Source organism: Uloborus diversus, chromosome 9 (genome assembly GCF_026930045.1).
Source record: "Uloborus diversus isolate 005 chromosome 9, Udiv.v.3.1, whole genome shotgun sequence".
Lineage (NCBI taxonomy): Eukaryota > Metazoa > Arthropoda > Arachnida > Araneae > Uloboridae > Uloborus > Uloborus diversus.
In genome coordinates this window covers 140833141-140852645 of record NC_072739.1, presented here as the reverse complement: position 1 = coordinate 140852645, position 19505 = coordinate 140833141, and the positions used below count along the sequence as shown (strand labels likewise).

The following is a 19505-nucleotide window of genomic DNA, read 5'->3' as shown; positions in this document are numbered from 1 at the left end:
AGAGCGAAAACTGAAAGTTATTTTAAAAGCCTTGCTTGAATGAATTACAAATATTTTATTTGTTAACAAACATAAGATGGCAACAGTTAAAAATTTTAAATCATTGAGATAATATTTCCTACCATTTCCATACAATTAAAATCACGAGAAATACGCAGACGACAATCTATTACGATTTATCTTTCTTATTGTTGCATTAATAAAAATATTTTTATTCGCAAAAAAAAAAAAAAAAAATCAACACCTCTTGGAGCGATTGGCGTCAAAATAGAACCAAAGCCTGTTTACATATGGATTCACATATATTCCAAATTTCAACCAGAACGTAGCATTACTTCTTGAGATAGGGCACTCAAAATGGAAAAAAAGAACGGGTGATTGCGCTACCCCCCTTTTTAGCTGTTGACACAAAAATAAAATCAGTTTTTATACCCACTAAGGGCTACTTGCCGATAAATTTTTCTTTCATTCCGTTCATTATTTCTTGAGATACAGCAGTCACAATTGACGACAAAAAACGTTCTATAGCTCAACCCCCGTTTGAGTTATTGACACCAAAATTGAATCAGCACCTGTTCCTGTTAATACCAACATATGGACCAAATTTTGTTTGATTCCGCCAGTAACTTCCTGAGGAATAGCAAGCACGCGTAACTCGAAAAACGTCCCATTGCTCCACCCCCCTTGGAGGAATTCGCGCCAAAAACTAATGGGCACAAGTTCACATAGGGGCACATATGTGTACCAAATTTCGTTCGATTTCATGCGGTAGTTTTTGCTGTAGAGCGGCCACAAAAAACTGGTCACACACAGACGTGACACACACACATACATACACACACACAGACAGACAGACATTTTCCAACTAGTATGTTGTGGCCATCACGAAACTTTCTTCTATATTTTTCCTTTTTCTGATCCCTCCCCATGCTTGACGAGGAAGCAATATTCCTAACAAAAACAAAATTACACATGCAAAAACTTGACGACCATCCCAATGTCTGAATTATTGTAAAAACAAAACAAAGAGCGAAAATTGAAAGTTACTTTAAAAGCTTAACTTGAATTAATTACAAATATTTTATTTATTAACAAACATAAGATGGCAACAGTTAAAAATTTTAAATCATTGAGATAATATTTCCTATCATTTCCATACAATTAAAATCACGAGAAATACGCAGACGACGACAATCTATTACGATTTATCTTTCTTATTGTTGCATTAATAAAAATATTTTTATTCGCAAAAAAAAAAAAAAAAAAAAAAAAATCAACACCTCTTGGAGCGATCGGCGTCAAAATCGAACCAAAGCCTGTTTACATATGGATTCACATATATTCCAAATTTCAACCAGAACGTAGCATTACTTCTTTAGATAGGGTACTCAAAATGGAAAAAAAGAACGGGTGATTGCGCTACCCCCTTTTTAGCTGTTGACACAAAAATAAAATCAGTTCTTATACCCACTAAGGGTTACTTGCCGATAAATTTTTCTTTCATTCCGTTCATTATTTCTTGAGATACAGCAGTCACAATTGACGACAAAAAACGTTCTATAGTTCAACCCCCGTTTGAGTTATTGACACCAAAATTGAATCAGCACCTGTTCCTGTTAATACCAACATATGGACCAAATTTTGTTTGATTCCGCCAGTTACTTCCTGAGGAATAGCAAGCACGCGTAACTCGAAAAACGTCCCATTGCTCCACCCCCCTTGGAGGAATTCGCGCCAAAAACTAATGGGCACAAGTTCACATAGGGGCACATATGTGTACTAAATTTCGTTCGATTTCATGCGGTAGTTTTTGTTGTAGAGCGGCCACAAAAAACTGGTCACACACAGACGTGACACACATACATACACACACACATACATACATACACACACACATACACACACACACACATACACACACACACACACAGACAGACAGACATTTTCCAAAAATGGTCGAAATGGACTCAGCACACCTCAAAACGTTCGAATCCGTCAAAATTCGAAATTCGAAAATTTGCACGAATCCAATACTTTCTTCTATATATTAGATATAGAAGAAAGTAAAAATAGTCGAAATGGACTCAGCACACCTCAAAACGTTCGAATTCGTCAAAATTCGAAATTCGAAAATTTGCACGAATCCAATACTTTCTTCTATATATTAGATATAGAAGAAAGTAAAAATGAGTTTTCATTAACTTTTAATTGATTCTAGCTCACTTTCTAGTTATCTTTGCGGGTTTCCATTTGGCGCGGTAAAACCGGGTAGAACGTGTTTCAAGGTATTTTTTCGAGCTTTCCAACCATACCAAGCTCGAAGCATTAAAATGCATTTTTCGTGTAGAAAAAGCGGTTTAAAAAATGAATTAAAAACTTAATATTTTGCGCTTCCAACAATGAATTTCAACAATGGAAAAGAGATAAAATTAAAATTTTTGAGTCTCGCTTACTAAAAAACGCTTATAACTTTTTTTTTAGTAGATTTAGGTTATTGGACCTTGGGCGCTCTGACAATTTCTTCGAAAAAACGGGACCATCCGTTCGCGTAAAAAGGGCCATTTAGGACGGCGATTAATATCTCCGTTAATCAGCGTTCGATTTCAAAAAAAAATATTGATGATGCTAAAACTCGGCAATAGCTACTGAACAAAAAAAGGAAGGAAATTGGTTCATAAACAGAGGAGAATTCGGTACCGAAAGAAAACGACTTGCCCATTAATACATAAAGATAACAATATTGAAACATAATATATGCATTTGAAATGATCAATAAAAGATTAAATATATATTTTTAAAATCATACAAAAAAAAAGAAAAAAGAAAAGCAATCTCAATCTCTCAATTCCTTCTTTTTTCTTTTTCTTTTTTTTTTTTTTTTTTTGCCTTCAATCTCAAAAAGAAAAATCCTTTCACAGATGATAATAAGCAGAATAAAAAGAGTCAACTACAAAAAAAATCTATTGATTTAATTAATTATTAAATGATTAGCAGCTGTTTAAAATTCATGTCCGGTATACCAGACACTAGATCTGAAAGAGCTAAACTACGAATTTGAAGTTTTCGTGACAAAAAAGTATTTCAAAGTTTGTGTGGCAGCTACTGCCAAACATACGAATAAAACATGTACGAGTAAAACGCATACATTGAGTTTCATAAAGTTATTTACCTTGCATGAACATTGTGTTATCAAAATAAAAACATGTTTCTGGGTGCATAAATTATTTGTCCTCGTCCCTCGTTAGCGAAATATGGTGTCTTAAGCCTGCCAGCATTCGCAAACCTCAACTGATTGCAATGGGACCATGCTTAGGGACAGTCAAACTAGAGAGCTAAAAGGGCAGCTAAGTTTCTTTAAAATATCCGAATCCAAAATAATTACAATAAGCCTCAAATCGGAGAAACATATTGATTTCTTAAAATTTATATTAACACTGTACTTGTATAATTTTTGAAGTTTTGCCATGTCTCTTTAAATAAGCATGTTTGAATTTTAATAACTTTTTTTCTTTTACAACAGGCAACAAACTTATCGTTATAGACCCGGAGTTACTTCTGTTATTTCTTCAAAAGTAACGCCTCTTGAAGTAGTTGAATGTACCGTACGAAACTTTTCAGATTCAGCCAGTGAAGACTCTTCAGTAGATGAAGACTAGAATTGCAAAAATTGGAATGAAAGCCTAGTTATATAACTGACTGAAATTGTATTATGTGCTTTATATTGGCTAAAAGTTGCGCTAAATCCCCTCTCATTTTATTAAACTATTTTGTATTTCACCTGTGAAATGTAAAACTAAACTGGTAAATTTGTTTACAGAGTGTTATGAGTGGTTAGTATTTATGAACAGACCTTGTGAATATTATGCATGTTTGTTCGAAGTTGTTTCAAGTTTTTCAGTTTAAAATTGTAATTTATTAAAGAAAGTTTCTAATAAAGTTGATTTTCTTTTTCTTTTAAACCATATAACTTAAAGTAGTGCTCATTCTTTTCTACTCTTTTACTTCTCCGTGGTAATTTAAGTCATTCTTGAATAGAATTCGTGTTAAAAGAAACTGCAAATTTTCCTTTATTGAGCTCGATAAAGGACAATGGGATAAAGGACAACCTTCAGTTAAAAGTACTACTTTTAGTCACTGAAATTGATAGAATAAGCTAAAAAAATAACATGGACCCAAGAAATATTTTCATTTTCCCAACAGTTGTTTTTTATTTAATTTTTTAAAATGTCCAATTTTTCAAACAAAGCGTGGTCTTCATGACGTCACAAATGATAAATACTTGGGCTTAAGGCCCCTATATTAAGGCCCCTATATATACGAGTCGACGCATCAGTTTAAAATCAGCCATTTTGGATCGGAGCGTGTGTTTGAGAGGTTATCTTTTCTCGCAAGTTATCGCGTTTGTTGAGTTTTCACTGGGAACAATTATTAGCGGCACACATGAATTGTTTATTAAATAAAATGTTATTACTTTTTTTTTTTTTTTTGTCGATTTGGCTAAACTTGAAATTTTGCTCTGGTAACCCTAGCTCCGCAACAATGAAAAATCCGATCCAAAATGGCTAAATTTAAGCTGATGCGCCGAACTATCTATAGCTGCTCTACCATAGACTAATAATAAGAGTAGACCGAGCTTTCTCATTCTTGCTAATGAAGAAAATTGGTTCAAACATGTATCATGTTACTGGTGTGGGGGTTTGGCGAAAACTTTGGCAGCATGGTTGCTAGATGGCAGCATTATCTATAGTTTGGCACTCAACATTTATTTTAAGGGGGAATCGACTTTCATAAGTTTCTTTTTTCTTTCCCCGGTGCAGAGATTGAACTTGTTTTCTTTTAGTTATGAATTATTTTAACATTAGTAATTAGTTTTAGATAACAGTTTTCAGTAACTTCTATTTCATTTTGAATTGATCATTTTAACAAGTTGAATCAAGTTGCCGTGTATATTATGCTGAAACAACTACTGCCTATACTACATTTCTTGCAAAATTGAAAGAAATTAGGGGATACTACGTTTCTAATGACTGCCGAAGGCATTTAAAATTTCAAAAAGTTGCTGTCTATGGAAGTTTTTCGCCGTAAAAGCTATACTAGATAGATCACTACAGTGGTGAATTTTTCTAAATTGGCTACTAAATACTGAATTATTTTCCCACTTTACACTCTTAAATCAATATGATAGAAATAAGTTGTCTTCTCAAAACGAGTTTGGTATTTCAAACTGTCTAAATAACGTCAAAGCATTATTAAACGGATGTCACCACAAATTAAGAGGGATCAAATTTGACAACCCCGAAAATTTTAAAATTTCAATATAGAAATACGAATTATTTAAAAGTTAACAAAAGTTAGCTCGTAAACTTTTTTTGAAACTGTCACAAACAAGCAAGACTGCAGTGGGCAAAACAGCACATGCATTACAGTGACGAATGGATTAGTGTTATATTTTCAGGCTTTCATTTTACGGAATTTAGACAGTCTAGATGGGTTTTTATACTATTGGAGTGACTTAAAGAAAGATCTAAAGTACATATTCAGTAGGCAACAAGGTGGTGGCTCGCTCATGGTATTGATCGCTTTTTGCTTCAACGGACAAACTTCCCTTAGCTTTCTAAACGGCAGACAAAACTCAGAAGCGTATCAAAATACTCTAAGCGAGCATTTGTTGCCGTTTGGTGAAGTCCAGCAAGACAACGCATCAATACACACTTCGCGTAGTATAAAAGAGTGACTAAGCGTCTCAAAATATTAGTGTAGGCTAGCACTTAGCCCTGATCTCAATCCCATAGAAAACATCTGGGGACTTCTCTCACGTGACGTATACCAGAATGGGAAGCAGTATTCCTCTGTACAAGAGCTCAAATCAGCAATCGAGGAAGCCTGATACAGACTCACTCCCGAAACATTCCAATATCTCATTCTATCAATGGAAAATCGCGTATTCGAGCTCATTAGATGCAATGGTAACACCATAGAATATTAAAAGACTTTTATGCTTCCTTAAATGAAAATTTTTTGTGCCTAAACTTTTGCGACAGCAAAACTTTAATTTTTTTATGAAATCCTATTTTAATTTCTATGAATTGTTTCCGAATTCGAAACATGAATCTGTAAGCTGATTGAGTAAATACAGTAAAAATTTAAAAGCTATTCGGTGTATACTTTTCTTCTTATCAAAAGGTTTCGGTTGTGCTCAAAATTTTGCGCCGCACTGTAGTAGTATTTTAAAGTAATTATTACGTAATTTTAATCTTCTAACAACAACGATAAAATAACACTGATGGTCCACTAAGGGCATCAAAAATTATCGGCTTGCCATGCTGTCAAGAGCTCTAATTAGGACCTGATTGAATAGCCGACTAGGACATGGTTATGACCCCCAAAATGACTAACGCTTCTTAAGTTCTAAAATATTATTTAAGAAAAAGAAAAAATAATAAGATTTTCTGTTTTATTCATTCGATTTTTCTTCTGCTTAGTTAGGTTGTAGAATGCTCTGCACCCTAAAATAAGTTTCAGTAAATGTTCAGCACCACAACACGCCTGAAATCGAAACTCCTGGTTCCCCGAGTTAAGAAGGTTTGGCTACGGGAGGCCCAAAGAAAGTGTTTGACCTAGACTAGAACACCACAAGAGATGAGCCACTTTTTAGAAAAAGAGCAGCTATTTTCATTTCCAAAAAAGAAAAAAGAAAAAGAAAAACCCGTTCGATGGGATTAAAAGTTAAAGGAAGAAAAGAGCAAATTGATTTTTAAAAAAATGACACAAATTATTTTTTTTTATAAATGGCATTCTTAAAAATATTATTTGGGACTGTTTGTGAGTTTGAATTGGGGTTGGTTGGGGAAAATGGGACCCTTTTTTTAGAGTGGTTTGTTACCGAAATCGTAAACAAAAGTTTTGAAGCAAAAAACTTTTCACTTATTGATTTGTTTTATCGCACAAAAGAACGTTTTACATTTTGTTAACAATTTTTATTTATAATCAAATGGGTGTCTAACTTACCCTATACGAAGGGGTAATTGGGCCCACTCAGCTTTTATTTAAATTTAAAGCAAGCAAAAATAAAAAAGGGGTAAGTGGGTCTTACTTGATAACTAATGTTACCAGTTCCGTGCAGCTTCAAACTTTCTCGAAAGGACGACACAGTTCTTGAGAAAACACAGAAAATTTATTTACAGCTATGTACAGGAAGCGTAGTTACAACTGCTAAATCAATCATCAGCAATTAAGCAAATATCAATTAACACCGTAAACTCAACGGTTACACACATATTTACATCCAAATACGCAAAAATACAGCTCAAAGGCTTCACAGAACAGAGCTAATACATGCTCCCTAGCGCACCGCTGACACGATTCACAAGCAAAAACTAACTCTAGATTCACTCCCCGCTGGCCGTGGCTATTTATAAATCTCGAAGGAAGTTTCCACAAAATTCGAAATGCTTCTCATATTTTCTTTTCATTCATTCACGAGTCTTATCAATGAAAAACAGGGGGAACGTATACTTCAGTCGAATGTCAGGGAGTTGTTTGTACATTACAAGAAACTATTTAAAGGTTACGTTACTAAGATAATTTTAGATGAAAAATAACGGAATAAACGCCAAATTTAGCTAGATTACAACAAATTAATCACAAAATAATTACTATTTACAGAATTTGTAACAATAATGAAGATTTTAGTATGAAATTTTTTTAATAAATGCATCCATTTTTGAGATATCTACTAACATTTAAATCTGTATGACGGAATATTAAAAAAAAAAAATACATCTGTGGAATTTATTGAAAGCCTATAGGTACATATTTTACTTTTACATATAAAATGTTGTATGAACATAATACACTCAATAAATATCAATTTTGGTAAGTTAGCATACCATAAATTGAGGAAGAAATTGGAAACGCTAAAATGGCTGTGTCTATATAAAGTTGGCTGAGGGAAAATCATTATTACTTCATCCTTAACAATAATTCCCACATCATCTGCACGATCAGTTCAGATTAATAAAAAGTGGTGCTGTTCAGGGTCTCATTAACGCATGGTCCTGCAGGTCCCTGGACCTGGGCACCACAGTTTTAGGGGCACCAAATTGGGGTAAATTTTCTTTCTTTCTTCCCTCTTTTGGAAACAACTACTTTGAAAAGGGGCAAATTTTGTTGTGAGAGGGCAGCTAAGATTTTACATGTTCCTGGGCAACACTTAGGCTCAGGGCCCGACTAACTAAAAGTGAGGCCCTAGGCCCACAATAATTTCGAGACCCCTTGAAGACTGATTTTTGGGGGCCCCTTTGTCTATCACAAAATTATGTAAATCATTTATCATGTGCATTCATGCCCTTCTAGCATCTCATAATTGTGACATGGTAAACTTGCTACTGGTAGAAGTAATAAAAATTATCCTATAAGTAAGTTCACTTCCAACTAAAAAGTTGTTGTTTTTTAATTATTAATTAAAATAGCATTACAAAAATCATATAAATGTGGAGAAAAGTACTTTTTGACCCTCGATGAGATGACATTGGTTTATAGGCGGAAAAAGGTGCATCTATTAGTTCACAGGAGTAAATAAAGCAGTCACATTGAAATGAAAGAAACTAGAGCATCAAATTTTTCTTTTTTCCCTCATTCGGATAGCATTGTGACAAACGTGGCCAGACATGAATCGCCGAAATACACGTTTCAAATAGAATTAAGTGCGGATTCAGGTACTTTTCAAGGAGAGGGAGATTCATTATGAGTACTAATATCCTTTGCATCGTAACCTGAATTCCATTGCTAAAGTTCCGAATCCTATCCCTTGTCCCCAACGTAAAACGAGATGGGCTGCAGTTTTTAGGACTTCAAACCCAAAAAATTTTTATGGGGGAGCCCCAAGATAATCGAAGATCACGTAGAACTGCGTTTTTGATAGTTCATGGTGAAAAATCTGTCGATAGCAAATCCCCCTACTTAGCCTCAACCGGGGCGATCACCCCCTCCCCCTCTGAAATGGGAAAATTGGAGGGCCGAGCAATTTGTGCCTGGTTTCATTACAGTTGATGACTTGAATATTATTATCAGGCGAACGTTTTTATATACTACTAGGAGTACCCGCACAGCTCTGCTCGTACTATAAAACTAAATAAAAAAAAACTCTTAGAGCAAGTGTAAATTTCCCTTTCCACTCCGATCCTGTTTCGTTAGTTAAAATGTGCACATATAATTTTGTCTGAGCTCCAAACATAGCCCATAAAGTAATTTTAAAAACAATTCTAATATAAAGATTACACCTGTCCGCCAAAATTCTCTCGAAAGAATTTTTCTTACATTAATTTATTGGAATGATTTTGTAAACTATATCACTCATTATGCCTCATTCATTATGCGTGGGGGGCCTTCGTGGCTTTGTGGTAGAAACTTCGCTTCCAATGCCGGTAAACGTGGGTCCGATAACCTCGGATACTCTGAGTGGTGTATTTCCTTTCTTTACGCTGAAAATCTTTCTCATGTTGTTATGTATGAATAAATAAAAAAGTCCAAAATCTCGAGGCAATGGTCCTCAATCCTTCCATGATTATTAACCATGGACACGTAAACAACAGCAGTAGTGTCATATAAGTTAAAGGCAACAATTTTTAACTTAATTAAAAATATCGTCTTTTTTATAGCAATGAGGCAATGGTCCTCAATCCTTCCATGATTATTAACCATGGACACGTAAACAACAGCAGTAGTGTCATATAAGTTAAAGGCAACAATTTTTAACTTAATTAAAAATATCGTCTTTTTTATAGCAATGAATGGACTTTAAAAGCTACTTCATCGCAGTTATTCGGTCAAAACGCATAAACTTGAATTTTATCAACCTAGTGCATGAAAAATTATTTAAGTTAACAGTTTCTTATTGTTACTTCTCTATCACGAAAGTATTCGTCAGTTAAAAGATTGAATTAATACACAATGTCACAAAAATATCCAAAAACTTGGTTCAGAAAAGTGTCATTTCATCACGGAGCAGAAAATAGCACAAACATTGAGGAAAAAGGAATAGAATTTTTTTCTCTGTCTCGTTTTTCATATTTTAACAATGAAGTGCAGAGAGAAAAAAAAAAAAAGACAGCTGAAATGAAAATGATTTCACTGTAATCGCTTAAACCTTAAGAAAAAAAAAAAAACCTGTTTTTCCGTTACACATGAAATTGCTCTGAACTAAAAGGCATTATTTTCTCTATTGTAATTAAAATAGCAGGGCTGTGGACATTACCGTACGCTATGGATCGCTGTAAAATAAAATCCCAAAAAAACATAAATGTGAAAAGGATTCAAGTTCGATCAAAATGAGGCCCTGGGTAGACAGTGTCACCGATAAAATAATTCAGATCTAAACGGGTACCAAGTTCCATAGCTGTTCCTCAGAAGTTGGATTGTCCCATGTTTTCCAATTCGCTCAGAAAACAATTTTTTAATTTTCTTTGATTCCGGATTTTAAACTTGCGGCAAGTTTTGGTCGTCAAAAAACAATTTCCAAAATATGTGCCCACTCCAATTATACATTAACTTTGCAAGTTTAAATCCGGGATGAAAGAAAGTAAAAAAATGTTTTCAAAATGAATTGAAGAACAAGGGGCAATCCAATTTCCATGAGGAACTGCTATGGAACTTGTTATTCGTTGAGTTCTGAATCTTGTCGGTTACACCGTCTACCCAGAACCTCATTTCGATCGAACTTGGCTACTTTTCACATTAATATTTTGCTTGGATATCATTAAGTTTTGAAAGCTAAATCATAATAATGTTCTTCTTTACAATTAAATGTAAAAGTGCGTACAAATACAACTTCCATCCCCTCTTGCTTTTTCTATGCACTGGTTTCTTTTCATTAGTAATTTCGAAAATATTTCGATAACTGGGGGTTTGGCGCTGTCGTCAATTATGGGCTATAATTGTTCACTCCTGTCACTATCAGCAAGGCCATGGCCAAAATACATTAGCTCTTGGTCTTTGGCGTCCACAAATTTGGCGATAATTGGGAAAATTGCTATGTCTCCTAGTTTTCAAACTATTCTCACAATTTCTACATTGTCCAGGGGAATTATCACAACGTAAATCGTAAAATATGCAGAATTGGCGAAAACATTTCCCCACTGTTTAATAATTCCGTGGCGCCAAGTTTGTGGACCTTTAAGAAATTAAAATGAAGCGAAGCTAAAAGACGTAACCATGGCAATGCAAAACATCAAATTGCATCAGCAATTTTAATGGAGATTAGATTTATTCGAAGTTTATTTTTAACGTCTTGTAACTTTTTTTCCTTTAGAGATAGAAGGTTATTTTTTCGACCATAGGTCGAGATATTTCTGGAGTAAAAAATGTCGCATTTTCCAACGGTGTCAAAAAGAAAACTGTGGGACAATCCCTTCACTTTTTATTGATAAATTTAATGAAGAAAGTATTGTCAAAATTTTAGCTAAGCCTAAAAAAGTTCGAGCTAAAAACGCAAATTACTCCCGTCGTAATGAAGTTAGAGCATTGAAACAAATTGCTTAGAACGCGAAAAATTCTACCCTTTTCAACGATATAAAATATCAATATGTGCAAGTAATTTTTCAACCCTTTTAATAGCCAATAATAGGCAATTTGCGTGAAATTTGGACCTAAATTGAAATGAAAAAAGAACTATTTATCGGATTATTTCGAACTATAGCCTATGTTACTCAGTAAGAAAGCACCTTTCATATAGTGAAAGAATTTTTCAAATAGGTGCAGGGGTTCCGGAGATTACCTCGAACATATAAACACACAAAAATCCGCCCTCTCTCTTTATAATATTAGTAAAGATAAACACACAAAAATCCGCCCTCTCTCTTTATAATATTAGTAAAGATGGGCTTACAGGCAGTGATTCTGTTGCAGTGCTTCTCGTTCTATTTTATGTTTTAACTTTTGTGTTCGCAATCTTTGATTGCGAAAACCTAAATTTGTCAGAAACGACTTCAGTATTTTATTTTACTAAATCTATTTTATTTTACTGAAACACAAATAATTGAGTAATGATACTGATGGTGAGTCATTTTTTGCAATCCGTACCATATCTGATCCGTACGTTTCTGAAAAAGAAGCTGCAAAACAACTCAAATAATTTTCTGTCTGACAACATCTTGATGTACGTGTAAGCAATCTGAGTGTAACAAGCATTGGTAGAGTTAAATGAAATTCTGGATATAATATTAAACTTTGAATAATTTTCCAGGTAAAACAAAAGTGTTCATTCTCTGATTTATTTAAAAATCAGACCAAGCGTAAGTGTAAACGTTATCTGTTTCTCTATAGAATCGATCTGTGAAATGTATTAGTTTTATATCCACCTTTCAATTTTCTTACATTTTAAATTATTGATTTATACTACATTGAGTTGGAATGTGTCTTAGTTTCTTCATATTTTTCTGTTATTTTTTACGTTTTTTAGCCAATTTATAAGTCTCTAGCTCATTATTTGTTTACAAGAGACTGTTAAAACCCGCAACAGTGCCGGTTTTTTAAACCTTTCATTTCCATTTTAAGAAACGTTTTCATCGAGTTTCTTTTCAGTTTTTCTGAAAAACTCTAAACAGTATTTTGAAACGACAGTGTGTTTTGAGCGATTAATTATCAACTGTAAGTTAAACTTTCATTCTGCTCCTTTAACTTGTCATCCACGTCACATCCCTTCTTCTTTTATCTGTTTAGAATGTTGCAAGTAATGTTTAACAAAATCAGGGGTACATTTAAAAGAAACTTGAGCTTGTTTGCAGATCTCTCACAAAATTCCAAATTTTAGAAGCAGAACCTACATAAAATTCTGAAGCTCAAGAAGGGAATCCAGTGACAGCCATTAGTCAATTTTGTTCAAATATATTGAATTTTTTTCCATTTGTTTTTTTGTTGTTTTGTGTTGAAAATATTTTTCCAAGCAAATAGTTCATAAAATTAATAGGCATTTTTTTTCTTGTTTTTTTTTCAAGGGGGATATTTCGATAATTGTTAATCTGGCGATCTTTCTTCATTGGCGCCAATTTTTGGTTCCAGTGCCTGCGCGAGAGGTATTTTTCTTTGTAAATCTAAACAAAGAGATTGGAATCATCTATTCACATACGGTTACTTTAAATTAGCGGGGTTACCAAAATAAAATTATTTACGCCAAAAAATTTGACGACTGCGCCAGATTCCCAATTATCGAAATATCCCCTTTTCAAGCACTCCTAAAAAATAAATTAAAAAAAAAAACACTGAATTAAATCATAATTGAGGTAATTCACTAAAATGAATACAAAACATCTTTTTCATACTGACCTGGTGGTTTAAGGCTAAATTGATTTTATTCTTTTGTATTTAATTCAGGGGTGCCCAACTACAAGGGTCGTGGAACAGACTGCACCATTGAAAATTTTCCGTAGACCTTAGTTTGATTCAAATCTTGATTTTTTTAATTAAAAAAAGATGCACTGATTGTAGAAATAAGATTTAAGAAATTGTAACTCCTTTTGAAAGTAATTACGTGTAATTCTATAAACTAATTATTCAATCATCGTAGTGCAATTCGATCAAAGAGCATTGAACGTTTATTTCGTTGAGACGGATTTTTCGCTGTATTGATATTTGCTGTAACGAAGTCTTACTATATTTATTTTTTCATTAATTACATTATTTATTAGTTTACCAACTTTTTTCATGCATAATTGTCCACATTATTTATTAGTTTACCAACTTTTTTCATGCATAATTGTATTTTTCTTTTTCTAAATTCATTTGCTTTATTTATCAGTTGTTATTATCATTTTTTTTCTTGTCATCCTTTTAATTTTTTAATTCAGTGATGATGTTAATTTTTGCAGCAGTCAAAGATGAGTGCAGCTGAACAAGTGTGTTACACCTTGATTGCTGCTCCAAGTGATACAGAGCAGCCAAATGAAGTGCATCTTAAATTAGATTTAGGTATAAATTAAAATTTTGTTTATTTAATAAAATATTTCAATATTGTAATTCAATTTGAAAATTGCTATAATATGTGTTTATTCTAAGAAGTAAAATGTTTGAAAGATGTGTTGTCTTTATGAAAAATTTATAACTTAAATTTCAGCATCAACTTCTATTTTAATTACTTCTAAACTAATTTTTATCATTTTTTCTCCTTTTCATGATGTTTTCATATAATTTTATGAGTAAACTGGAAGACAATAAAAAAAACATGAAAATCCCTAAATCTTTTTTTATAAGTTTTGTTGTGTGCTTGTGTAAGCACCTCGTGCAACACAAAAACAATTTATCATGGAAGGTTAAAGCTTCAAGTATATGTTACGGCCAAGCTCAAAGTTGAGCCAGATAGTGAATTAACTAGTCAATTTGACCTTTCACCATGTCATCATGATTTAACATTTAGCTGTTGGATGCTGATAAAGTAGAGCAACCAGAACTTTGTTTTTGTGGAGGTCCCAATAATCCTTGCATTATCACTAATATATTAACCGACTAGGATTTACAATCAAAATTAAACACAAAGGTTCTGGTGACTGACATTAAAAGAAAAAAAAATAATTTGAATTTTGACCTCTTGAATTTAAATTATATTTTTCGCAATCACGAGTGTGTGTGTGTGTGTGTATGAAGGGGTGTGTGTTTATGTGTGTGGGGGGTATGTGTGTAGGGAGTATGTGTATGTGTGTGTAGGCATGTGTATTTGTGTTTGTGTGCAGGTATGAGTGAGTGGGTAGTTGTGTGTATGAGTGTTTGTGTGTGGTGGGGAATGTGTATGTGTGTGTGTAGGCATATGTGTCTGTGTGCAGGCATGAGTGTGATGAGTGTGTGGGTAGTTGTGTGTAGGCATGAGTGTGTGGTAGTTGTGTGTGTATGTGTAGGTGTCTGTATGTATGTGTGTATGGGTTTGTGTAGGTGTATGTATGTGTTTGTTTGTACGTGCCTGTATGTATGCATGTAAGTGTAGGATATTGATGCAACCTGAAGATGATTTTTGCTAGAGGAGCAGCATCGTGAGGCGGCCGGTCGACGGTGATGCTGCAGAGGATGCTGGTGGGAAAATAAAATGATAGCACATCAAAACTGTCAAGTGAAAACAATAAGTAATCGTGATTGCTTAATAATAATAAAAAGGCATTACCTCTTTGTTAATAAAAAGCGGGTGGCAGATTTATCATGTTGCATTTGCCCCATTATGTCCCCATAACATAAGTCTAAAACAACATGTGAAAAATATTTACATTAGACAAAAGAGACCCACAAATGTATGAATCTGTTACTGGTAGAAGGGCTGATGTCTGAAATGAAAACTCTTGTAAACTGCTTGTGCATATAATTTTGTGTTTTCTTTCCAGAAAAGGGTGACATAAGAACCAAAATTGAAGCATTAAAGAAGACTATTCATTTGATCCTCAATGGAGAAAAATTTCCATCAATCTTAATGACAATCATACGATTTGTTTTGCCTCTGCAAGATCATACCATTAAGAAACTGTTATTGATATTTTGGGAAATCGTTCCTAAAACTACTCCTGATGGAAAGCTGATGCAAGAAATGATATTAGTTTGCGATGCTTATCGAAAAGTATGATTACTTTTTTATATATTATGTTCTTGTTGTTTCAATATTTTTTTTTTCAACGATAGAATTGTAGCTTAAGATTTTTAAACAAAATACCTAAAAAACTTCAAATATTTTGTTCTTAAAATTCCAATATTTTTTAAATATAACTGTCCAAACATCCAAAATTATGTTTACTTTTGAAATAATTAATTTGGGGGGGGGGGGAGTATTTTGAAGTAAGTTTTTTTTTTTTTTTTTTTTTAATTCTTAGAATAGAAATATTTTCTTTCCTGCAATTATATTTTACTGCATGAAGGATTTTTTTTTCAATACTTTACACAATTTAAAAATTTATGCGCAGGAAGATACAATAATTTTGTTTTTTCTTCCTTCCACTATTTTTCTCATATTTTTGTACAATATATCAATACTTGTGATGTTCTATTCTCAAAAACTATATTGTTTATGTTCAGTTATGAAAGCTTTTATGAACTTAAAACTTCGTCAGTAGAATATAGTTATAATAATGTGCATGACATATACATAATATGTTCAAAAATTATATTTTGAGTACACAGTGTTCCAAAATGATGATCAAACTACTCTAAAGTAAACAGAACTGAGATTTTAATGTGTGTGATATTAGTTTTGTTGTCTTTTTGCTATTAATATTTCAGTTTGTGCATATTTGCTCCCTCATACCATTTATCATAAAATTTATTTATATTTATTATATTTACATTGTTTAATACTAGGCTCTCAATCTGTCCATTTTTTCCTCCCTTAAAAATCCCTTTCAAGTATCCAAAAATATATATTTTTTTCAAAATTTGGTCCCATGTTTCTTTTTCTTTTAATATTTCAACTTCTTTTTGCATTTTCTTTAAAGGCTTTTATCATTTTGCTCGTAATTTTTTCTTGTAAAGAAATATTGTTGTTCACATTACAACAATAGTTTGTACATTTTAAATCCTTAATCATAGGGGGTACACGGCACAATTGCTATAGTTCAAAATTACTTGTAGTTCTGATAAATTCATTCAGCATAATTTATTGTTCTATTCAAAAGTAGTTTTATTTAATTTAACAAAGTCATTTTTTCCTCCTTTGGGACAATTTAAAAATTTGTTAGGAATCCTGTTTGATAACTTCAGAGCTTAACTGATCACTATGCAACTTAATTTCTGACACATACTGAAGTAAGGAATTACCCTGCTTTAATAACTGAAGTTGTCAACAAAAGTTAAGCGGTATTACCAACATTTAACTGTACCTCAGTAATAAGGAACCTATTATTGTTAGTTTCATTCTTTTTTTAAAAACATATTTTTACAGGATTTGCAGCATCCAAATGAATTTATCCGTGGTTCAACATTGAGATTTCTTTGCAAGTTAAAGGAGCCTGAGCTACTGGAGCCATTAATGCCAGCTATTCAAGCATGTCTTGAGCATCGCCATTCATATGTGCGAAGAAATGCTGTCTTGGCCATATTTACTATTTATAAGTTAGTTTTCCTTTTTATTGTGTTAGTGTTTTTTTTCAACAAATGTATTGTTGTACTCCAAGAGCTCTTATTCATTGCTTAATTTATTGACCTTTTTGACCTCAAAAGTTCAACAACATCTTCAAATTTACATATGAAAGAAAATATTTTTTGATTCCCAAAACTTCTAAGAGTTTGAAAGTCATTTTTAATTTTGAATGGTAAAATATAGATGTGCAAAAATGATTATGAAATTTCTTGGATGTAAGTCAACAACTAACATTCTGTTAATTAATTTAACTCAACTAATCATAGTATCCTGATTCTTTGTAGTTCTACAATGCAGATATTGAAGCATTTTTAAAATTCTAAATGAAAAGAGAATATAATAATATTCCTTTTCATTCTTAGAGAAAATTCACCCCCCCTCCCTCAGTTCTAAAAGAATCTTTCTGTATTTTTAATAAATGAATATTATAATAATAATTAATATATATTATAATAATATATATTATACTAATTAATATATATTATAATAATATATATTATAATAATTAATCATTTATTAAAATGAAATATTTATTTTTTCAGAAACTTTGAGTTTCTTATCCCAGATGCTCCTGAGCTTGTGGCAAATTTTTTGGAGACTGAGCAGGATATGTCTTGTAAAAGGAATGCTTTCATGATGCTAATTCATGTGGACCAAGAAAGAGCTCTCAATTACCTTAGTTCCTGCATTGATCAAGTCCATTCTTTCGGAGATATCCTGCAGCTTGTCATTGTAGAACTTATTTATAAGGTGCACTAACATTTATTTTTTCCGTTAATTAATTCATTTAAAAATTATTTCTAACAACTTTTATAGTGTTATTGCTTTCTGTACTTATGTAAAACCATAAATGTTTTCTTGGAATGTATCAACATATTTTCTAGCATGAGTTGTTGATGGTATTTTGAGATTTCTTTGCCATTTTATTGTTTCAGTTGTACAGGGGAAAAAAATAAGGTTAAATTTTTTTGTAAATACAGTTGACCTTAAGTTTTAAGGTCATTAGATGGTCCATAATGTTTCTGATGTCAAACCGAAGTGATGTTAACAAGGTTAATTTTAGATGTAGTAAATCAAGTGATATACTATAAAAAAAATACCCTTATTTTAATGATATTTGATAATTTTTATGCAACCAAATTGCTTCTCATAAACTTTATGAAACATATTTTATGACAGTAGTGAGAAAAAAAAATCTACTGCTTGAGTTTATAACATCAACAAATTTTCTCCACATCACTTTTAAGAGTAGATATGTTTTATTAGTTGTTAATCACTTTTCCAGGGATTTAATTGTGGTACTATTTGAAATAATAAAAGTATTCGTAGTAGTGAGTAAGTATGCAGGTCTGTGCATTGATCACTTCCCGAAAATGCTCTACTAGGTACAGGACCGGATTTGGAAATGTGGAGGCCCCGGGGCAACGAAGGAGTGGAGGCCCCCAATCAGGGTTCGAAAAGATCATCATATTTTCAAAAATATCCGATACTTTGATATATATATCCAAATATTTTGATATATATGTATATATCCAATATTTTCGACAGGTGAAAGTTAGGATATTTTGTAAAAAATTTATTGTGGTGGGCCCCTTTGTTGTGGAGGCCTTCAGAGCAGTAGCCCCGCCCTCCCCTATATTCGGCCCTGACTAGGTATCCACACTACTGGAAAGTAATGGATGTTAATCATGATCAAAATTTTTCATGGAAAATCATGATTTTCTTTAAAAAATTCTCAAAAATCATAGAAACTGATAATTGGTCATGGATTTTCAGTTCTGGAATGTATAATATATATGTAGCTAATTCTACCAATTAGATGTAAAATTTACGCTTTTTCACATAAGTTTTTTTACATATTCCAAAATTGGATTGCATCCCCTTCTATAAAAATCCCTTTTTGCTTGTTATGAGATTCTACTATAAACGCATAAATGATTTTCTGCTGGGATTATTTTTTACCCTTCTAATCTTAATATATAAAAATCAATGTCCTGAGATAACATATATATCAACGCACAGCCAATACCGCTGAAGCCTCGAACTTGAAATTTGGCAGGCATGTCCACATGATTACGAAAGTATTCACTAAGAAAGGATTTTTCGAAATATCAATTAGTTCAGGAGAAATTAATTAAAACCCCTTAATTTCTGTGAAATTAAAACCTTTCATTGAAATTTAAATCCCTTATTTTCAGAGGCTTTCCTCCATTCAAATCATTATTCAGTACTTCATCTCAACTTTTGGTCGATAGCGAATTTTAAATTTGATATTGTTTTTGTTTCTCACGTGATTCTTTGAGGCTTTTCTCAGGTCAAATAATAATGTTTCTGTCTTTTACTTTCATTTTTTTCAAAACTAGAAACGAAATTTTTAAGAACATCATCACAGGCGGACTATTCTTTT

At 32.6% G+C, this 19505-nt stretch overlaps 2 protein-coding genes across 3 annotated transcripts in view; both read left to right on the top strand.

The window, feature by feature from the left end:
- Positions 1-3656, top strand: part of LOC129230534 (proteasome subunit beta type-7-like) — a 37927-nt gene extending 34271 nt beyond the window's left edge. Inside the window, exon 7 of the mRNA XM_054864937.1 lies at positions 3521-3656. Within this exon, the coding sequence (XP_054720912.1) occupies positions 3521-3656 (136 nt within the window). The remainder of the gene's footprint in view (positions 1-3520) is intronic.
- Positions 3657-12148: 8492 nt separating this feature from the next.
- The window catches only part of LOC129230581 (coatomer subunit beta-like), a 43713-nt gene continuing 36356 nt past the window's right edge, over positions 12149-19505 (top strand). The window contains exons 1-5 of one of the 2 annotated variants that reach the window (XM_054864987.1): positions 12149-12241; positions 13863-13962; positions 15357-15586; positions 16901-17070; positions 17641-17848. In XM_054864987.1, the coding sequence (XP_054720962.1) occupies positions 13872-13962; positions 15357-15586; positions 16901-17070; positions 17641-17848 (699 nt within the window). In that variant the 5' untranslated portion in view covers positions 12149-12241; positions 13863-13871. Of the gene's footprint in view, positions 12291-13862; positions 13963-15356; positions 15587-16900; positions 17071-17640; positions 17849-19505 lie in introns of both variants that reach the window. The other variant, XM_054864986.1, reaches the window with a different exon arrangement.